This window comes from Gobio gobio, assembly GCF_949357685.1.
Source record: "Gobio gobio genome assembly, chromosome: 14".
NCBI lineage: Eukaryota > Metazoa > Chordata > Actinopteri > Cypriniformes > Gobionidae > Gobio > Gobio gobio.
Genome location: NC_137107.1, coordinates 54,165,427 through 54,188,756, shown reverse-complemented (window position 1 = coordinate 54,188,756; position 23,330 = coordinate 54,165,427). Strand labels below are relative to the sequence as shown.

General features: G+C 45.9%; 1 protein-coding gene across 3 annotated transcripts in view; it reads right to left on the bottom strand.

Annotated features, from left to right (window-relative positions):
• nup54 (nucleoporin 54) overlaps nucleotides 1-23,196 on the bottom strand; it is a 34,966-nt gene extending 11,770 nt beyond the window's left edge. The window contains exons 1-11 of one of the 3 annotated variants that reach the window (XM_079834303.1): nucleotides 23,067-23,124; nucleotides 21,810-21,887; nucleotides 21,367-21,444; nucleotides 21,141-21,287; nucleotides 17,986-18,197; nucleotides 15,223-15,410; nucleotides 12,972-13,168; nucleotides 9,893-9,947; nucleotides 7,446-7,539; nucleotides 832-939; nucleotides 580-699 (exon numbers count right to left, since the gene is read on the bottom strand). In XM_079834303.1, the coding sequence (XP_079690429.1) occupies nucleotides 580-699; nucleotides 832-939; nucleotides 7,446-7,539; nucleotides 9,893-9,947; nucleotides 12,972-13,168; nucleotides 15,223-15,410; nucleotides 17,986-18,197; nucleotides 21,141-21,287; nucleotides 21,367-21,444; nucleotides 21,810-21,887; nucleotides 23,067-23,103 (1,314 nt within the window). In that variant the 5' untranslated portion in view covers nucleotides 23,104-23,124. Of the gene's footprint in view, nucleotides 1-579; nucleotides 700-831; nucleotides 940-7,445; nucleotides 7,540-9,892; nucleotides 9,948-12,971; nucleotides 13,169-15,222; nucleotides 15,411-17,985; nucleotides 18,198-21,140; nucleotides 21,288-21,366; nucleotides 21,445-21,809; nucleotides 21,888-22,236; nucleotides 22,434-23,066 lie in introns of those variants that run through there. The other 2 variants (XM_079834304.1, XM_079834305.1) reach the window with 2 other exon arrangements.
• Between the last annotated feature and the right edge of the window lie 134 nt (nucleotides 23,197-23,330).

Sequence of the window (23,330 nt, the reverse complement as noted above, 5' to 3'; positions counted from 1 at the left end):
TGAGGTCAGTCAGTGTGAGGTCAGTCAGTGTGAGGTCAGTCAGTGTGAGGTCAGTCAGTGTGAGGTCAGTCAGTGTGAGGTCAGTCAGTGTGAGGTCAGTCAGTGTGAGGTCAGTCAGTGTGAGGTCAGTCAGTGTGAGATCAGTCAGTGTGAGGTCAGTCAGTGTGAGATCAGTCAGTGTGAGGTCAGTCAGTGTGAGGTCAGTCAGTGTGAGGTCAGTCAGTGTGAGGTCAGTCAGTGTGAGGTCAGTCAGTGTGAGGTCAGTCAGTGTGAGGTCAGTCAGTGTGAGGTCAGTCAGTGTGAGGTCAGTCAGTGTGAGGTCAGTCAGTGTGAGGTCAGTCAGTGTGAGATCAGTCAGTGTGAGGTCAGTCAGTGTGAGATCAGTCAGTGTGAGATCAGTCAGTGTGAGATCAGTCAGTGTGAGGTCAGTCAGTGTGAGATCAGTCAGTGTGAGATCAGTCAGTGTGAGATCAGTCAGTGTGAGGTCAGTCAGTGTGAGGTCAGTCAGTGTGAGATCAGTCAGTGTGAGGTCAGTCAGTGTGAGATCAGTCAGTGTGAGATCAGTCAGTGTGTGCGCACCTTGAACTGTGTGGGGGCGTTGAGGTCTGATTGGATGGTCTCCAGCTGAACTCTCAGGTGCTCCTCATCCAGCTGAATGGCGTAACCGCTCGTCCTCTGAACTTCCTGTTTAATCAGCACCTGAAACAGGAACGTGTGTGAGAAGGGCTGTGTGTGTGTGTGTGTGTGTGAGCTGAACACACTGCCAGCGGGTCGAGCTGTACCTGCAGGACTCTGTGTGAGAGTGTGTGTGTGTGTGTGTGTGAGCTGTACCTGCAGGACTCTGTGCGAGAGGTCCATGAGCTTGCGCTTGTACTGGGTGACTTTAGCGGCAGTGGTGGACTGGTTCCTCTGCAGCTCACTGATGTCATTGGAGATGATCTGAAACACAGCAGAGAGAGACAGGGTTAATCTCCCTGACAAATCATTTTCGTCAAAGACCTTTTTTCACTGACGAAAACGAGACGATAACTAAATAAAAACTAGAATGTACATTTCCTGAAGAAAATGTGAGTGGTGCTTGCCGTGGCAAAACTCGCCACCCGGATGCTACTGGGATGCAAAAAAGCCAAGCAACATGTCTGTAGGTTGTTCTGGGACAGAGATATAGGTCTTGGTAAACGGTTGCTAGGGTACTCTGTTTGGTTGCTATGGAGTGGCTTGACATTATCCAATGATGATACTGCTTGTCAGTATGAATGATATAAACCAACCCCCATGTCTCTACGATGTTCTGATGCAGAGATATAGGTCTTGGTAAACGGTTGCTAGGGTACTCTGTTTGGTTGCTATTGAGGGGTTTGGCAGCATCCAATGATGATACTGCTTGTCTGTATGAATGATATAAACCAACCCCCATGTCTCTATGATGTTCTGAAGCAGAGATATAGGTCTTGGTAAACGGTTGCTAGGGTACTCTGTTTGGTTGCTATGGAGGGGTTTGGCAGCATCCAATGATGATACTGTTTGTCTGTATGAATGATATAAACCAACCCCCATGCCTCTATGATGTTCTGAAGCAGAGATATAGGTCTTGGTATACGGTTGCTAGGGTACTCTGTTTGGTTGCTATGGAGGGGCTTGGCAGCATCCAATGATGATACTGCTTGTCTGTATGAATGATATAAACCAACCCCCATGTCTCTAGGATGTTCTGAGGCAGAGATATAGGTCTTGGTAAACGGTTGCTAGGGTACTCTGTTTGGTTGCTATTGAGGGGTTTGGCAGCATCCAATGATGACACTGCTTGTCTGTATGAATGATATAAACCAACCCCCATGTCTCTACGATGTTCCGAAGCAGAGATATAGGTCTTGGTATACGGTTGCTAGGGTACTCTGTTTGGTTGCTAGGGGGGCTTGGCAGCATCCAATGATGATACTGCTTGTCTGTATGAATGATATAAACCAACCCCCATGTCTCTATGATGTTCTGAGGCAGAGATATAGGTCTTGGTATATGGTTGCTAGGGTACTCTGTTTGGTTGCTAAGGGGGCTTGGCAGCATCCAATGATGATACTGCTTGTCTGTATGAATGATATAAACCAACCCCCGTGTCTCTATGATGTTCTGAAGCAGAGATATAGGTCTTGGTATACGGTTGCTAGGGTACTCTGTTTGGTTGCTAGGGGGGCTTGGCAGCATCCAATGATGATACTGCTTGTCTGTATGAATGATATAAACCAACCCCCATGCCTCTATGATGTTCTGAGGGAGAGATATAGGTCGTGATTAACTGTTGCTAGGCTGCTTGATAATGGTTGCTAGGGCGTGGCTAGGAAGTGTTGACGGTGATTTATGATTGGCTTTTGATGCCCCGAGTCAAACACACCAACCCTCGTGTTTCTATGACAGTTCTATCCAAAGATATCCCTTTGATCTCTTTCAATGGAAGTCTATGGGATCAGTTGCTAGGGAGCTCTAAATGGTTGCTAGGGCGTGGCTTCATAGGTTGACAATCATCCTTAGATAGTGATTGGCTGTCTGAGTAAATTGAGGCCACCCCCTTGTCTCTGAGACCCTGTGTGCCAGAGCTATGGTCAATACAAAATCCCTATGCAATTTCCCATTGTAAGAGAAACACATGCGTTTAATGGGACGTCCCTCCCCATTATAAGTCAATGGGGAAATTTGAGGAAATTTGGGGAGCTCTAGCGCCCCAGGGGTACAACTTATACCCCATTGCGATGTGTCATCTTACAGGGCCTGCCAGCCTCTTCAAATGTGGTGACCCACGAGTTTCTCCGAAATCCTCGCTCGGAGCTATGAGGGGTCAAAGTTTCCGCAATGTTAAATCCCATTGACTTTTCGGTTACTTTTTCGCCCCTGGGGCGAACATCGCACCCCCGATCCCTTAGAAAAGATATAGCACACCATTCCCGTATAAGGCGGTCGATTTGACGCCTCATTCGTGGGTGTGTGACAAAAAATGTGTGAGGAGTAGCGTGCCGAAATTCTGTGTGGAAGATGAATAAGAATAATAACTAGAATGTACATTTCCTGAAGAAAATGTGAGTGGTGCTTGCCGTGGCAAAATTCGCCACCCGGATAATGCAAAAAAGCCAAGCAACATGTCTGTAGGATGTTCTGGGGCTGAGATATAGGTCTTGGTAAACGGTTGCTAGGGTACTCTGTTTGGTTGCTATGGAGTGGCATGGCAGCATCCAATGATGATACTGCTTGTCATAATGAATGATATAAACCTACCCCCATGTCTGTATGATGTTCTGAGGCAGAGATATAGGTCTTGGTAAACGGTTGCTAAGGTACTCTTTTTGGTTGCTATGGAGTGGCATGGCAGCATCCAATGATGATACTGCTTGTCAGTATGAATGATATAAACCAACCCCCATGTCTGTATGATGTTCTGAGGCAGAGATATAGGTCTTGGTAAACGGTTGCTAAGGTACTCTGTTTGGTTGCTATGGAGTGGCTTGGCAGCATCCAATGACAATACTCCAAAGGCTGCTTGTCAGTATGAATGATATAAACCAACCCCCATGTCTTTACGATGTTGTGATGCAGAGATATAGGTCTTGTTATACGGTTGCTAGGGTACTCTGTTTGGTTGCTATGGAGTGGCTTGGCAGCATCCAATGATGATACTGCTTGTCAGTATGAATGATATAAACCAATCCCCATGTCTCTATGATGTTCTGAGGTAGAGATATAGGTCTTGGTAAACGGTTGCTAAGGTATTCTGGGTGGTTGCTAGGGTGTTGCTAGGCGGTTGCTAAGGTGTTCTGGGTGGTTGCTAGGACGTTTCTAGGCGGTTGCTAAGGTGTTCTGGGTGGTTGCTAGGGTGTTGCTAGGCGGTTGCTAAGGTATTCTGGGTGGTTGCTAGGCGGTTGCTAGGGTGTTCTGGGTGGTTGCTAGGGCGTTGCTAGGCGGTTGCTATGTTATTCTGGGTGGTTGCTAGGCGGTTGCTAGGGTGTTCTGGGTGGTTGCTAGGGCGTTGCTAGGCGGTTGCTATGTTATTCTGGGTGGTTGCTAGGCGGTTGCTAGGGTGTTCTGGGTGGTTGCTAGGGCGTTGCTAGGCGGTTGCTAAGGTATTCGGAGTGGTTGCTAGGGTGTTGCTAGGTGGTTGCTAAGGTATTCTGGGTGGTTGCTAGGCGGTTGCTAGGGTGTTCTGGGTGGTTGCTAGGATGTTGCTAGGCGGTTGCTAAGGTGTTCTGGGTGGTTGCTAGGCGGTTGCTAGGGTGTTCTGTGTGGTTGCTAGGACGTTGCTAGGCGGTTGCTAAGGTGTTCTGGGTAGTTGCTAGGCGGTTGCTAAGGTATTCTGGGTGGTTGCTAGGGCGTTGCTAGGCGGTTGCTAAGGTATTCTGGGTGGTTGCTAGGCGGTTGCTAGGGTGTTCTGGGTGGTTGCTAGGGCGTTGCTAGGCGGTTGCTAAGGTATTCGGAGTGGTTGCTAGGGTGTTGCTAGGTGGTTGCTAAGGTATTCTGGGTGGTTGCTATGGTGTTGCTAGGCGGTTGCTAAGGTATTCTGGGTGGTTGCTAGGGCGTTGCTAGGCGGTTGCTAAGATGTTCTGGGCGGTTGCTAGGCGGTTGCTAAGGTATTCTGGGTGGTTGCTAGGGCGTTGCTAGGCGGTTGCTAAGGTGTTCTTGGCGGTTGCTAGGCATTGCTAAGGTATTTTGGGTGGTTGCTATGCTGTTGTTAGGCAGTTGTCAATTGTCACAAATGGTTACTATGGAGTTTTTATAGAGTTGTTAGCATTTTCTCAGCCTGATTTAGCTGTTAGCTAGTCATTATTAGCATGTAGCTATTCACTGCTACCATGTGTAGCATGTTGAAAGTCCAGTTTGCTAGCATGAGCCAAAAAACCCAACCCCCATGTCTCTATGATGTTCTGATGCAGAGATATAGGTCTTGGTAAACGGTTGCTAGGGTACTCTGTTTGGTTGCTATGGAGGGGCTTGGCAGCATCCAATGATGATACTGCTTGTCAGTATGAATGATATAAACCAACCCCCATGTCTCTACGATGTTCTGATGCAGAGATATAGGTCTTGGTAAACGGTTGCTAGGGAACTCTGGTTGGTTGCTATGGAATGTTTTGGCAACATACAATGATGATACTGCTTGTCAGTATGAATGATATAAACCAACCCCCATGTCTCTACGATGTTGTGATGCAGAGATATAGGTCTTGTTATACGGTTGCTAGGGTACTCTTTTTGGTTGCTATGGAGTGGCTTGGCAGCATCCAATGATGATACTCCAAAGGCTGCTTGTCAGTATGAATGATATAAACCAACCCCCATGCCTCTATGATGTTCTGAGGCAGAGATATTGGTGTTGCTAAACGGTTGCTAGGCTGCTTGATAACGGTTGCTAGGGCGTGGCTAGGAAGTGTTGACGGTGATTTATGATTGGCTGTTGATGCCCCGAGTTAAACAAACCCACCCTCGTGTTTCTATGAGACTTCTATCCAAAGATATCCCTTTGATCTCTTTCAATGGAAGTCTATGGGATCAGTTGCTAGGGAGCTCTAAATGGTTGCTAGGGCGTGGCTTGATAGGGTCACAGTGATCCTGAGATAGTGATTGGCTGTCAGAGTAAATTGAGCCCACCCCCTTGTCTCTGAGACACTGTGAGCCAGAGCTGTGGTCAATACAAAATCCCTATGCAATTTCCCATAGAAAGAGAAACGCATGCGTTTAATGGGACGTCCCTCCCCATTATAAGTCAATGGAGAAATTTGAGGAAATTTGGGGAGCTCTAGCGCCCCAGGGGTAGAACTCACACCCCATTGCGATGTGTCATCTTATAGGGCCTGTCAGCCTCTTCAAATGTGGTGACACACGAGTTTCTACGAAATCCTCTCTCAGAGTTATGACTCGTTAAAATTTTTCCCAATGTTAAGTCTATGTGATTTTTTTCGCTACTTTTTCGCCCCTGGGGCGAACATCGTACCCCCGATCCCTTAGAAAAGATATAGCACACCATTCCCGATTAAGCCGCACGTTTTGACGCCTCATTCATGGGTGTGTGACAAACGGTGCGGGAGGAGTAGCGCGTCAAAATGTTGTGTGGAAAAAGAATAATAATAAACCGATCCTGGGTTACATAGTATATATACGCCTTGCTAAACAAGCTCCACGAATATTAATAAGTATGGAGAATAACAATATTGATGCCTTGCTTCGCAAGGCCCACTAATAAGTATGTTTGAGAGTGATGGTGATGCCTTGCTGCGCAAGGCATCACTAAAACCGTTCTGGGGCAAGATAGTAATAGTGATGCCTTGCTACGCAAGCACCACTAACTAGTGCTGGATGACAAAAACTATGAGGAAAATCAACTGTCATTTTGGTCCACAGATAAAGCGAGAGGAGAATAGTGAGGTTAGTGAGGGTGGATTAGGGCAGAGATGGGGTCAGAACTGATGATCTGAGTCTCAGATGAACACATTTGACCTGAACTGATCTAACCTCTGGAAAACAAACACACACACACACACACACACACACACACACACACACACACACAATCCAGCTCCAGAGCGGCTCAATCAATAACACACACACACACACGCACGCACACACACACGCGCACACACACGCGCACACACACACGCACACACACGCACACGCACACACACGCACACACACGCACACACACGCACACACACCCCCAATCCAGCTCCAGAGCGGCTCAATCAATAACACACATTTATGCCAGACCAGTGTTTATGAACTAATGCTGATGAATAATGTCAGTGTTTACTTTGCCATGTTTATATAGTAATGTGTTTTAGACGGTTGTAATAATGATATTTGATCTCCTGAACCTGAATGAGCTCCTGCAACTGCAATAGAGGCGCAGACATTTCAAAATAAGAGTCCTGGTGTATTTCCAGCTTATTTTTTTAATTACAAGACACGCATTATATATTTGTTTTTGGTTACACAATAAACTGTATTTAATTTAATTCCCATTTAATTCATATTCAGGAGGAAAGACCAGTATTAGACACATATTCAATAAAGCATCAGGGTTATAATAGTTCACTAAAACCATTGAAAAATCTTCATTACTTGAAATAAAAAAAATAAATAAACAAACTTATTTGAAGCTTTAGCTTAACCTGATATGGCCTACTGACTAAAACAGAAATACAGAGTTATAAAAACTATATAGATGTTTTTTAAAAAGTGAATTGAGCTCTTTCGTGTATTTTTAATGTCAAAAACTAAATGATGTCCAAATGTGTGTGGCAGTGACAGTTGTTATGTAATGCTTAAATGCTTAATGTATTACAATTTAACTAAACTCATTAGATTTTAGGAGACTAAAACTAGACTAAAACTAAATGGCATTTTAGCCAAAAGACTAAAAGACAAAATTAGCGGTGAAACTGAGGCCTGCAGTGAAGCGGCTCACTCACGTCCACTCGGGTCTGGTGCTGTTTGGTCATCTGGTCCTGGATCTTCAGTCTGCGCAGGAGCTCTCTGAAGCCCACCATGGGCACTGGGATCAACCTGAGCGGGAAAACCACAGCCAATGAGGTCACATGACCACACCAGAGACATATCAATGACCAATGAGGTCACATGACCACACCAGAGACACATCAATGACCAATGAGGTCACATGACCACACCAGAGACATATCAATGACCAATGAGGTCACATGACCACACCAGAGACATATCAATGACCAATGAGGTCACATGACCACACCAGAGACATATCAATGACCAATGAGGTCACATGACCACACCAGAGACATATCAATGACCAATGAGGTCACATGACCACACCAGAGACATATCAATGACCAATGAGGTCACATGACCACACCAGAGACATATCAATGACCAATGAGGTCACATGACCACACCAGAGACATATCAATGACTAATGAGGTCACATGACCACACCAGAGACATATCAATGACCAATGAGGTCACATGACCACACCAGAGACATATCAATGACCAATGAGGTCACATGACCACACCAGAGACATATCAATGACCAATGAGGTCACATGACCACACCAGAGACACATCAATGACCAATGAGGTCACATGACCACACCAGAGACACATCAATGACCAATGAGGTCACATGACCACACCAGAGACATATCAATGACCAATGAGGTCACATGACCACACCAGAGACACATCAATGACCAATGAGGTCACATGACCACACCAGAGACACATCAATGACCAATGAGGTCACATGACCACACCAGAGACATATCAATGACCAATGAGGTCACATGACCACACCAGAGACATATCAATGACCAATGAGGTCACATGACCACACCAGAGACATATCAATGACCAATGAGGTCACATGACCACACCAGAGACATATCAATGACTAATGAGGTCACATGACCACACCAGAGACATATCAATGACCAATGAGGTCACATGACCACACCAGAGACATATCAATGACCAATGAGGTCACATGACCACACCAGAGACATATCAATGACCAATGAGGTCACATGACCACACCAGAGACATATCAATGACCAATGAGGTCACATGACCACACCAGAGACATATCAATGACCAATGAGGTCACATGACCACACCAGAGACACATCAATGACCAATGAGGTCACATGACCAAACCAGAGACATATCAATGACCAATGAGGTCACATGACCACACCAGAGACACATCAATGACCAATGAGGTCACATGACCACACCAGAGACATATCAATGACCAATGAGGTCACATGACCACACCAGAGACATATCAATGACTAATGAGGTCACATGACCACACCAGAGACATATCAATGACCAATGAGGTCACATGACCACACCAGAGACATATCAATGACCAATGAGGTCACATGACCACACCAGAGACACATCAATGACCAATGAGGTCACATGACCACACCAGAGACACATCAATGACCAATGAGGTCACATGACCACACCAGAGACACATCAATGACCAATGAGGTCACATGACCAAACCAGAGACATATCAATGACCAATGAGGTCACATGACCACACCAGAGACACATCAATGACCAATGAGGTCACATGACCACACCAGAGACATATCAATGACCAATGAGGTCACATGACCACACCAGAGACATATCAATGACTAATGAGGTCACATGACCACACCAGAGACATATCAATGACCAATGAGGTCACATGACCACACCAGAGACATATCAATGACCAATGAGGTCACATGACCACACCAGAGACATATCAATGACTAATGAGGTCACATGACCACACCAGAGACATATCAATGACCAATGAGGTCACATGACCACACCAGAGACATATCAATGACTAATGAGGTCACATGACCACACCAGAGACATATCAATGACCAATGAGGTCACATGACCACACCAGAGACATATCAATGACCAATGAGGTCACATGACCACACCAGAGACACATCAATGACCAATGAGGTCACATGACCAAACCAGAGACATATCAATGACCAATGAGGTCACATGACCACACCAGAGACATATCAATGACCAATGAGGTCACATGACCACACCAGAGACATATCAATGACTAATGAGGTCACATGACCACACCAGAGACATATCAATGACCAATGAGGTCACATGACCACACCAGAGACATATCAATGACTAATGAGGTCACATGACCACACCAGAGACATATCAATGACCAATGAGGTCACATGACCACACCAGAGACACATCAATGACCAATGAGGTCACATGACCACACCAGAGACATATCAATGACCAATGAGGTCACATGACCACACCAGAGACACATCAATGACTAATGAGGTCACATGACCACACCAGAGACATATCAATGACGAGCCGGACGCACTTCTCTGGGTCTGGATTGTCCACTTTGGCCTGTTCCCAGATGATGGGGTCCACACCTGCGCACACACACACACACACACACACACACACACACACACACACAGCATCAGCAGCGATCTCACGGCGCACACGCGTGTGTAGGGCGTGTGTATGGCGTGTGTATGGCGTGTGTAGGGCGTGTGTCGGGCGTGTGTAAGGCGTGCGTAAGGCGTGCGTAAGGCGTGCGTAGGGCGTGTGTAGGGCGTGTGTAAGGCGTGTGTATGGCGTGTGTATGGCGTGTGTAAGGCGTGTGTAAGGCGTGTGTAGGGCGTGTGTAGGGCGTGTGTAGGGCGTGTGTAAGGCGTGTGTAAGGCGTGTGTAAGGCGTGTGTATGGCGTGTGTAGGGCGTGTGTAGGGCGTGTGTAAGGCGTGTGTAAGGCGTGTGTAGGGCGTGTCGTACCTGCGGGCGGGTTCTGCAGCAGCTGCTTCAGCTGGGCTGGCGTGAGGGCGTGTGTAAGGCGTGTGTAGGGCGTGTGTATGGCGTGTGTAGGGCGTGTGTAAGGCGTGTGTCGGGCGTGTGTCGGGCGTGTGTAGGGCGTGCGTAGGGCGTGTGTAGGGTGTGTGTAGGGCGTGTGTAGGGCGTGTGTCGGGCGTGTGTCGGGCGTGTGTAGGGCGTGTGTAGGGCGTGTGTATGGCGTGTGTATGGCGTGTGTAGGGCGTGTGTAAGGCGTGTGTAAGGCGTGTGTAGGGCGTGTCGTACCTGCGGTCGGGTTCTGCAGCAGCTGCTTCAGCTGGGCTGGCGCGAGGGCGTGTGTAAGGCGTGTGTATGGCGTGTGTATGGCGTGTGTATGGCGTGTGTAGGGCGTGTGTCGGGCGTGTGTAGGGCGTGTGTAGGGCGTGCGTAGGGCGTGCGTAAGGCGTGTGTAGGGCGTGTGTAGGGCGTGTGTAGGGCGTGTGTAAGGCGTGTGTAGGGCGTGTGTAAGGCGTGTGTAGGGCGTGTGTATGGCGTGTGTAGGGCGTGTGTAGGGCGTGTGTAGGGCGTGTGTAAGGCGTGTGTAAGGCGTGTGTATGGCGTGTGTATGGCGTGTGTATGGCGTGTGTAAGGCGTGTGTATGGCGTGTGTATGGCGTGTGTATGGCGTGTGTAGGGCGTGTGTAGGGCGTGTGTAGGGCGTGTGTAGGGCGTGTGTAAGGCGTGTGTAGGGCGTGTCGTACCTGCGGGCGGGTTCTGCAGCAGCTGCTTCAGCTGGGCTGGCGTGAGGGCGTGTTTGTAAGGCGTGTGTATGGCGTGTGTATGGCGTGTGTAAGGCGTGTGTAGGGCGTGTGTAGGGCGTGTGTATGGCGTGTGTAGGGCGTGTGTAGGGCGTGTGTAGGGCGTGTGTAGGGCGTGTGTATGGCGTGTGTATGGCGTGTGTAGGGCGTGTGAAGGGCGTGTGTGTGGCGTGTGTAGGGCGTGTATAGGGCGTGTGTAAGGCGTGTGTAGGGCGTGTCGTACCTGCGGGCGGGTTCTGCAGCAGCTGCTTCAGCTGGGCTGGCGTGAGGGCGTGTGTAAGGCGTGTGTAGGGCGTGTGTAGGGCGTGTGTAAGGCGTGTGTCGGGCGTGTGTAGGGCGTGCGTAAGGCGTGCGTAGGGCGTGCGTAGGGCGTGTGTAGGGCGTGTGTAAGGCGTGTGTCGGGCGTGTGTCGGGCGTGTGTAGGGCGTGTGTAAGGCGTGTGTAGGGCGTGTGTATGGCGTGTGTATGGCGTGTGTAGGGCGTGTGTAGGGCGTGTGTAGGGCGTGTGTAAGGCGTGTGTAAGGCGTGTGTAAGGCGTGTGTATGGCGTGTGTATGGCGTGTGTATGGCGTGTGTAAGGCGTGTGTATGGCGTGTGTATGGCGTGTGTATGGCGTGTGTAAGGCGTGTGTATGGCGTGTGTATGGCGTGTGTATGGCGTGTGTAGGGCGTGTGTAGGGCGTGTGTAGGGCGTGTGTAAGGCGTGTGTAGGGCGTGTCGTACCTGCGGGCGGGTTCTGCAGCAGCTGCTTCAGCTGGGCTGGCGTGAGGGCGTGTGTAAGGCGTGTGTATGGCGTGTGTATGGCGTGTGTATGGCGTGTGTATGGCGTGTGTAAGGCGTGTGTAGGGCGTGTGTAGGGCGTGTGTATGGCGTGTGTAGGGCGTGTGTAGGGCGTGTGTATGGCGTGTGTAGGGCGTGTATGGCGTGTGTAGGGCGTGTGTAGGGCGTGTGTAGGGCGTGTGTATGGCGTGTGTAGGGCGTGTGTAGGGCGTGTGTAGGGCGTGTGTAAGGCGTGTGTAAGGCGTGTGTAGGGCGTGTCGTACCTGCGGGCGGGTTCTGCAGCAGCTGCTTCAGCTGGGCTGGCGTGAGGGCGTGTGTAAGGCGTGTGTAGGGCGTGTGTAGGGCGTGTGTATGGCGTGTGTAGGGCGTGTGTAGGGCGTGTGTCGGGCGTGTGTCGGGCGTGTGTAGGGCGTGTGTAGGGCGTGCGTAAGGCGTGTGTAGGGCGTGTGTAGGGCGTGTGTAGGGCGTGTGTCGGGCGTGTGTCGGGCGTGTGTAGGGCGTGTGTAAGGCGTGTGTAGGGCGTGTGTATGGCGTGTGTATGGCGTGTGTATGGCGTGTGTATGGCGTGTGTAGGGCGTGTGTAGGGCGTGTGTAGGGCGTGTGTAAGGCGTGTGTATGGCGTGTGTATGGCGTGTGTAAGGCGTGTGTATGGCGTGTGTATGGCGTGTGTATGGCGTGTGTAGGGCGTGTGTATGGCGTGTGTAGGGCGTGTGTAGGGCGTGTGTAGGGCGTGTGTAAGGCGTGTGTATGGCGTGTGTATGGCGTGTGTAGGGCGTGTGTGTAGGGCGTGTGTAAGGCGTGTGTATGGCGTGTGTATGGCGTGTGTATGGCGTGTGTAAGGCGTGTGTATGGCGTGTGTAGGGCGTGTGTAAGGCGTGTGTAAGGCGTGTGTAGGGCGTGTCGTACCTGCGGGCGGGTTCTGCAGCAGCTGCTTCAGCTGGGCTGGCGTGAGGGCGTGTGTAAGGCGTGTGTAGGGCGTGTGTATGGCGTGTGTAGGGCGTGTGTAAGGCGTGTGTCGGGCGTGTGTCGGGCGTGTGTAGGGCGTGTCGTACCTGCGGGCGGGTTCTGCAGCAGCTGCTTCAGCTGGGCTGGCGTGAGGGCGGTCCGGCTGACGGTCATGAACACGCCCAGCTGCTGAAGCTGAGACTTCACGTTCATCTGCTCCATGTAGCTGTAGAGCGTGGACGCTGGCACACGCTTGGACGTGCCGTTCGGAGAGCGCTCCACCAGATACACCACCACCTCCGTCCTGCAAAAAGAGGAGAGGATCCATCCCAGAGTTCAACCTGAACTAGTCCAGACCGCAGCGGCTCACAGGCAGACAATCTCAGGCTCATCATTATAATCACATGTAGGGCTGCAACCACGAATTCGATAAAACCGATAAAATTCTATATTTAACCCTCTGGTGCTCTTCAGTCATTTCCGACCGGAAAATGTTCTGTTTTGAAATGTTAAAAATCACAACTTCATCAAAATGATATGAAACTTGGTGACTTTTCTAGCATTAGGGATGTAAACACAAAAAAATTGGGGTCATGATTTGAGCATGCTAATTGGTCATAAAAAAAATACTCCCACTTGCGCTCTTCGGTCAAAAATGACAACATAGGAAATTAATGGGAAATCTGCAAAAACACAAATTCACAGAAAAAAATCTTTATTTCTAACAACAACAAAAAAATCTAAAACTTTATAATAAATAGTCTGAGATTTTTAAAATATATATTTCAATCCATAAAAAAAAATCATTAAATGTGTTCAAAAGAGAACTAGTGAATTCTCAAGCCTCTCCACAGAGACCTCTAGTGGTTTCCAAAAGAGGGGCTAATCTCCCTTAAAAAAAAAATATTTTGAAGGCCTAGTCTCTATTTTAACCTGAAATACTGCAATAATTAAAAAAAAAAGTACAAAAAAAAATATTTTTGTATAATTTTCAATGGCAAAAATAGACCATCATTATTGCATATATATATTAAAAAATACCATAAAATCATCTCAAAATACAAAATGAAAAAATATTATTGAAGAAAAATAAATTGCATTGGTTTTACTGGGGTGGAGGAAGTTTAATTTTTAGGTGTCCGGTCACTTCTGAGTGGGAAGATGACCAACCCCTAAAGGAAGAGCAGCAGAGGGTTAGAAGAGTTGGCAACACATTTCATTATCGATGCGTTGTGTCGTGCGACTATTATGCCCCTCAATAAGATGCGGAGATGTTTGAGTATTTAAAAAAAGCTCTTCTGGAGCTCGTTTACTCGTTATCCAGCTTGACAGGTTAGCGTTAGCTTGTTAATAACAGTAGTAAAGCAGGGGTGGTCTCGTCTGCAAGACTAAACACACGTTTTTATTCACTTGCCTTTTCTGGCCCATTCATTTTTCAATCTGTTGCCATGTTAATTTCGTTAATTTAATATTTTAAATCAACAACATTTGTCACAGACAAAAACGAGACGAAAATCAAAACCAGCTTTGAATGACAAAAACTATGACTAATAGTCTTAAAGTGACATTGGTCCATTAACCTGCTAACATTAGTGCTCTTAATATTAATCAAACAACAAAAGACAGAGAAAATCACCTCTTTAGTTTTAATAAGGATTCATTATATTTATTATACATTCATTATTTAATCCATATTTATCTATAAGGATTATTTTATTTAATTGTTACATAATATTTGTTTATATGCCACATCAGTTAAATCTGTGTCTGTATTGCATGTTTAGACTGTAATATCACTCATATTAATAGGTTAATACAGTAGATGTTTTCTCCTGGAGTATATAACGGGTTTGGACATTTTAGAGAAATTCTTAATGCATTACAATCGAACTAAACCCATTACATTTTGTTTGTGAGTGTGTGAATCTGAGAGACAAGTTCTCACATCCTGTTAAGTTTTCTGATTAGTATTTTTCTTCTTTAAAAAAAAAGATTTAGAGATTTATTGGAGCAAACTGTGCACTTTCTGAAGATTTTTTTGCACTGTCAGTTCTGTTTTTGAATAAAGGATTGGAAATTAATGGGGGTTTGTTATCCGATTAATCGGGAAAAATAATCGACAGATTAATCGATTATTAAAATAGTCGTTAGTTGCAGCCCTAATCACATGCTTGTGCCTGAACACTGTATTCTAGACATCCTAATCTTATAAATTATTTTTTTTTGTGCTAGGCTTCTCAGTTTTTTAACAACTACGCCAAAATAGCAATATCAGCGGACTCTTCATACGAGAGTTTAGTGGGTTCATCTAGAGCACAGTATGCTAATGAAGGGGTCAGGGGTCAGGGGTTGTCTCACTGGTCGTCAGGAAGCGCTCGCACGCCCTCCACATTCACGGTCAGCGTCGGGACTCCGCCCAGAACCTTATGCAGCGACTCCACCAGGTGCTGCTGCTGAGAGCGGACATCTGCTTCCTTCTTATTCAGAGCCAGAGCCACTAACCCGTCCTCATCCTTCACCCCGGGCACACAGCTGTAGCCCACCGCCTGACGACAGAGAGAGAGACACTTCTAAAACAACACAAACTCACATTCGAAAAACACATTATATATTCCCAATTAAATACCAGATTCCCGGTTTCGCCCTACCCTAACCCAAAACCCCAACTCCATTCAAAATAAAGCACATTGTTAGTATATTCGATGACCACTCTTGACTTCACCAGAGACTTTAGGGTCAACATATTGACATCCTCACCAGCATTTTCACCCTGAAATGATTTTAAGCTTTGAAATGAAGGATTTTGAGGCAGTAATGTCCACAGAAGGTCCCCACAATTCTTAAAGGGTTAGTTCCCCCAAAAATGTAAATTGTGTGATTAATGACTGAGCCTCATGTGGTTGGACACCCGTCAGACCTCCGTTCATCTTCAGACACAAATGAAGATATTTTAGTGTAAATCTGATGCTCTGAAAGGCCTCCTTTGGCTCAACTTTACACTCTCAAGACCCTTAAAAGACACTAAAGACTAAAGTTACAAAGTCCATCTCACTACAGCGGCTCTACAATAACTTTATGAAGACCAGAATAGTTTCTGTGCGCAAAAAAACCCTAAATAACGACTTATATAGTGATGACAATTTCAAAACACAGCCTCATGAAGCTTCAGAGCGTTATGAATCAGTGAGTCGATTCAGCGGTTCAGAGCGTTATGAGTCAGTGAGTCGATTCAGCGGTTCAGAGTGTTATGAGTCAGTGAGTCGATTCATGATTCGGATTGCGTGTCAAACCGCCAAACTGCTGAAATTTGGTGATCCAAACCGCTGAATCGACTCACTGATTCATAATGATCTGAACCCCTGAATCGACTCACTGATTCATAACGCTCTGAACCGCTGAATCGACTCGCTGATTCATAACGCTCTGAACCGCTGAATCGACTCGCTGATTCATAACGCTCTGAACCGCTGAATCGACTCGCTGATTCATAACGCTCTGAACCGCTGAATCGACTCACTGATTCATAATGCATAAGAATATCAGTTTTGTACATTATTTCGTTCTATTTACCGTATTATTTATGAGGATGAATTGCATAACATGCCAATATTGTTGCAGAACATATTTCACTTTTTTTTTTGCAAATATGTGTTAATTTGCATTTCTGTTGTAATTTTGGTTTGATTTTGTTTGTTTTACACTGCAGATCGATCAAACGGGTGTTCGTGTCGGCTGTTAATATTAAAGGTCCTGTTCTTCGTGATCCCATTTTTCAAACTTTAGTTAGTGTGTAATGAGCATATATAATACCTGTAAAATTATAAAGCTCAAAGTTCAATGCCAAGCGAGATATTTTATTTAACAGAAGTTCCCTTTAAAAGCCTACAACGAGCGGCCGGTTTGTTCTACATCTCTGTACATCCTGCTTTAATGACGTCAGTAGAGCAGTTTGTAGACTAACCTCCGCCCACAAGAGTACGCGAAAAAGGGGGCGTGGTCTTGTTGCTCCCGCGTGGAGAAGAGGAAGTGTTGCGTTCGGTTGCGTTTGTAGAGTTTGTTTGTCGCCATGTCGTCGAGACGCTTGTTATTTTCATCCCGGAGTCAAGTCACCTTTGTTTGGCTTTCCCAGGGCCGCTGTACTTAGAGATCATTGAGCGCATGCATCCCCGTTATGGTGAGAGGCGCGACCTTTCCGGTAACGTGCGCTCTGCGTGCGCTAAGCTGCTGTCCAATCACAACACGGGAACCGCTGGCCCAATCAGAACTCGTTACGTGTTTCTGAAGGAGGGACTTCATAGAACAGGGAAATCCTCAAGCCGTTTTGAGGACAGTGAAAACAGCGGTATACAGATCAGTAAACTGTGTGAAAAATATTGTGTTTTTTTACACGCGAAACATGAACACATGTTATATTGCACACTGTAAACACAATCAAAGCTTCAAAAAAAACACGAAAAACGGGACCTTTAAGACTTGCTTTGTGAAGTCTTCATGTTATTTATGAGAGGCAGTATAGCCATTTCTTATACACATCGCTCTACACTCTCTCGTGTTTCTTCATCTGCCGACGGTGTGGCCATTTCTCATTTCAGCCGTTTCTGTGCGTCCGCCTGGGTCAGAGCTTGCGTGAAGGACCGCACATTTCCCGTCAAGTTTGCTTTTTATAAATACCAATTATTGCATAGAGAGCGGCGTACGCCTTCTTTTGTGCGTGCGCAACGTTTATAAATGAGGCCCCTGAACTCTACAGTTCTCCTGATCAGAGAGCCCTTCCCAGTTCTACTCTGTGTAACTTTAGTCCCTAAATGAAGCCATCCCAGGCCCATGTGCTGTAGCAGCAGAGGACATCCTGCCTGCTCCAAACAGCAGAGATGCACATTCCCACAGTTAATACATGCAGATGAGGCTGACATCTGTCTAACGAAGATCTCAAAAACATCTTCAGAGTCTTTAATAACTGTTGTTACATCATCTGTGTGAGCTGGATCTGAGTGAAGGAGAGGCTCAACAGAACCCCTGAGAGAGGACACCCTTGCCTTATTCCCCTGCTCACAGAAAACCCTGTGTGTGTGTGTGTGTGTGTGTGTGTGTGTGTGTGTGTGTGTGTGTGTGTGTGAGCACCTTGAAGCGGCAGAAGGGGTTCTCCAGGCTGAACTCCACCGGCGGAGCGCTGCAGCTGTAGTAGCCCTTCCCCACGCCCCAGAACGCCTGCAGCTGGTTCCATCGGGCCAGAATGGAGTCGCGCTCATCATTGAGGACCGAGGGGGCGGAGAGAGCGCTGGCCGTGTTATAGAGCTGAGTGGACTGAGGCGCCGGCTGGCCGAACAGACCACCTATAGAGAGAGAGAGAGAGAGACAGAGAGAGAGAGAGAGAGAGAGACAGAGAGAGAGAGAGAGAGACTCTGACTGAGGTGATTCTCCTGTAGGGCTGAAACGATTATCGACATTGTCGTCAAATATCTTTGTTGTGGAGTAGTCGTTTGATCTCATGTGGGCCTGCAATACGGCAATTTGACCGCTAGGGCGCTGTAGCGCTAGAGTGTAATGCAGCCCTTACAAATGTTGCGGTAGAAGAAAACAGCGAATGACGGAGTGCAAACTAATCTGAACTAGCAAGATGTGGGAAAGTTTCACAAAACTTCAAACTAAGGCTGCGTCTCAATCAGCACTAGTTCAGTAGTCCATTATCCTCCCCCTGAAACTGCCTCATCGTCACGGCATCCTCAATAAACCCGTCTCCGGCATGATGACTATTCCGATCTATTATGACCTCTGACCTGTAAAGTTGCCAGAATAATAATCATACGCTGTACGGAGAACTGCCCCCCCGACTGAGCCTGGTTTCTCCAAGGTTTATTTTCCTCCATTCTGCTCCTGATGGGGTTTGGGTTTCCTTGCCACTGTCGCCTCTGGCTTGTGTTGCTCAGTTGGGGACACTACATGTTCAACTAAATCTAATTATTAAACTAAATTAACCATATAAACTAAATTACTGATCTAAAGCCCACACTGTCACTGTATGATAATTGAAATGAACTGATGACATCAGCGTTTTCTCCGGAATGGCTATACAGCTGAATAAAATTATGCTGCATTATTTTCCTGTTTAACACTGTAAAGCTGCTCTGAAACAATCTGCATTGTTAAAAGCGCTATATAAATAAAGTTGACTTGACTTGAGTAGTCAGGGCACTGATTAGGGATCAGCCCATTGACTCGTGTCCTGACTACTGAACCAGGAGCTGATTGAGACATGCAAGGCCAAACGTTTCACAGGAGCACAATGTGCATGAACTAACTAGCTGTAAATCTCTTTATTAGAGAATGCAATACTACTAAGAGTTGTAATAATATAAACAATAATATAATTACAGTAATGTGATGATTTATTTAGCATATAATAAAGTTTGATCGAGCTTGGAGTCAGGACTGTTTTTATTATTATAACACTATTAGGTATTATAGTCTCCTGTATTCTGTTCATATGCATGAAGACTCACAAGAGGCGATGTTAGGAGGAATATCATCAGTTACTTTTTCATATTGTTAATTAAAAGGTCAATGAGAATCTGGCAGCTCAATTGTCATGTAAGTGATGTCATTTTGTCTGCAATGTCATTTGCAGATTAATATTTGAACCATTATATTTTTTTGTTGTCTGTAATGCAGCTCATTTTTGTTTATTATTATTTATTTATTTCAATTGAAAGAGAACCGAATATTCTGAGATGTAACATTCGTCAAGTTCTGAGAACTTGGCTCAAAGTGCATTAAAACAACCATTTCAAAACCTGAAGTCACTTTCTTTTTTATATATTATAGTTAGAACCTGTATAATTCAATGTTTTAACTAATTGAAAAGCTGAATAATCGTTTAATGTACTGATTAGTTGCCGATGTCAATGTCAATAATCGAAGATTAGTCGATTAATCGTCGATGCCAATGCCAATATTCGATGATTAGCTGATTAACTGCCGATGTCAATAATCGATTATTAGTAGATGACAATAACCGGTGATTAGTCGATTAATCGTCGATTGCAATGGCAAAAACCGTTGATTAGACGATTAATCGCAGTTAGAAAGGACAATAATCGACGGTTAGTCAATTAATCGTCGATGGCAATGACAATAACCGGTGATTAGTTGATTAATCGTCGATGGCAATGCCAATAACTATTGATTAGTCGATTAATCGTCGATAGAAAGGACAATAATCTATGGTTAGTCAATTAATCGTCGATGGCAACGACAATAACCGGTGATTAGTTGATTAATCGTTGTTGGGAATGACAATAATCTATGGTTAGTCAATTAATCGTCGATGGCAACGACAATAACCGGTGATTAGTTGATTAATCGTTGTTGGGAATGACAATAATCTATGGTTAGTCAATTAATCGTCGATGGCAATGACAATAACCGGTGATTAGTCGATTAATCGTCGATAGAAAGGACAATAATCTATGGTTAGTCAATTAATCGTCGATGGCAATGACAATAACCGGTGATTAGTTGATTAATCGTTGTTGGGAATGACAATAATCGATGATTAACCGATTAATCACAGATGGCAATGACAATAATCAACTATTAGTCGATTAATCTTTCTAATAATCGTTCTATTAATCGATTATTAAAGTAATGGTTTGTAGCAGCCCTATTCTCCTGGGTCAGGAGTGGCTCTGGACTGTAGGAGTGCAGCTGATGGGGTGTCTCACCTTGTTGGGTCTCAAAGTTAATTAAAACAACCATTTCAAAAGCTGAAGTGACTTTCTTTTTTATATATTATAGTTAGAACCTGTATAATTAAATGTTTTAACTAATTAAAAAAGCTGAATAATCGTTTAATGTACTGCTTAGTTGCCGATGTCAATGTCAATAATCGATATTAGTCGATTAACCGTTGATGGCAATAATCGATGATTAGTTGATTAACTGGAGTTGTCAATAATCGATTATTCTACGATTAATCGGCGCTGTCAATGACAATAACTGTAGATTAGTCGATTAATCGTCTATAAGAAAGGACAATAATCGATGGTTAGTCGGTTAATCGTCGATGGCAATGTCAATAACCGGTGATCAGTTGATTAATCTTCGATGGGAATGACAATAATCGACGATTAATCTTCGATGGGAATGGCAATAATCAACGATTAGTCGATTAATCGTTCTATTAATCGATTATTAAAGTAATGGTTTGTGGCAGCCCTATTCTCCTGGGTCAGGAGTGGCTCTGGACTGTAGAAGTGCAGCTGATGGGATGGTCTCACCTTGTTGGGTCTGAGTGGGCTGGATCCCCCCAAATCCTCCAAACCCCAGACCCGTTCCCAGAGCGCCGAAGCCCGTCCCCGCACTCGGCCCCAGAGCGGACGAGAAGCCGAAGCCTTTGTTCTGAGTGTTCCCGAAGAGACTCGCACCTGTGGAGAACAGCTTCCTGTCAGACCCGCTCACACACACACACACACACACACACACACACACACACACATCACTTACCTGCGTTTGAGGGCGTGGTGAAGCTGAAGCTGGACCCGGTGCCCGCGGTCGTGGTGGGGCCGAACCCTCCGAACGCACCTGCAGGACACACACATGAGCAGAGGAAACTACACGCGTGACATGACACAGGAAATGATGCGATGGACAGAAGGGGCGTGGGCGTCACTGACGAGGCCTGTGATTGGATACAGGGACAGACAGACATGCATGAACGCGTGATGTGAGCCAATCACGAATGACCTCTCAGACTCGATCTACCTGTGTCACTGAGGCTACTGCCAAAACTGAACACAGGGGCCGCGGGGCCCAAACCAAACCCCCCGAAACTAACGGGCGCGCTGGCGCTGAATCCTGACGCACAGCCGAGGAGAGAGACACACGAGAGTTAGAGAGACCTGAGGCGTTACACACACACACACACACACACACACACACTCACTCACCCGCGCTACCGGATCCGAAACCGAAGCCCGTGGACGCAGACGTCGTGGTCGCGGCTCCAAAGCCAGTGCCAGAAAGACCTGTAACCATGACAACAGCACGTGACCGCCTGTAACCATGACAACAGCTTGTGACCGCCTGTAACCATGACAACAGCACGTGACCGCCTGTAACCATGACAAGTCACCATATAACGGTGCAGGTCTGTGGCGAATCGGGTCTCCTCTCATGATTACATCATGTTATGATAAGCTGTTATAACTGTGTATTAGTTAGCTTATATAATAGCATAGCATACAGATAAGCCTGATAACTTGCTTTATACGCACATTAGCACCTACTCTACATATATTAATCTTTAATGTGTTCAATTTAAGTGTTAAATGTCCAAATATTTCAGTTATAAATAAAACATGTTCAGTTATTCACTTAAAATGGCTGAAGACGACTGCGATGGCGCCATTTTGTGCACTGAAAACTTTCCCGCCAAAAAACTACTTCTTAAAAAAAAGAAGAGAGCGCAAAACTGGACGCGAAGCTGTAGCGCTTTAGCGTATCCTGACCAATCTTCGTACAGGTCATCCCAAGCATGACCTGAGGCAGCATGCAGAGTTTCAGCACAGCGCCACCTACTGGAGATATGAAAAACGGCTTCTGAATGGTGTGTCCAAAAATCATACAACTGCATCATTGGTTTTATTATAGCTTACACTTGCGTGTTTTCGTTCGCATTATATAGTAAGCTATGCGTAATTTTAATTAATATAATTCGCATTTAGGATAATCATAAACAGAGTTTGGGGAGACCCGATTTCGAGGGGGGACCGGATTTGTCATGACACCGGACACATCCATCTTACACACACTCTTTTACTTTCGGGAAGTAATTACATGTTCAAGATAGAGAGTGTGTGTGATTTCAGACGCAGCTAATGCTAATGCTGTGGTGATTAGCTGATGATGTGAATATGACGCGCGGTTTGTTGTTGTTGTTGTAGTATCTCCGAAACAAACGAAGCGAAAGAGGATGATTTACAGTGTGCCTTCATCATCATATTCATCATAAATGACTCATGAATACACCAATAAGCGCACAAAAGCTCAAATAACACAATAATGAGACGCGGTGAGCAGCCGCCCCGATCGCTCAACGATAACAGATTTCAGTGATTCGTCATGTTATGAATATATTGGACAGCTTCTCAGATGAAACTATGAATGTTTATAGGGATCTAATAATAAAGTTTAACTCTACTCACTCGCGTTGCCTGCCGCGCCGCCGAAGTTGAACGCCATGTTTCCGGTCCTGCCGCGATACAGTCCGAGCGGAAACAAGAACCATGAACAAGTGGTTCCGCCACACACTCCATACGTTATCATGATTATATTCAATATAATCAGCTACAGCTTTACTGTAGGACAAGCTCAACAAGAGCTCTCTGTGAATGTAATGTTTGTTTTGTTTTTCCTGGTTAACATCACTGGATTTAAACATTCTTGGAAACATTTAGGGATAATGTACA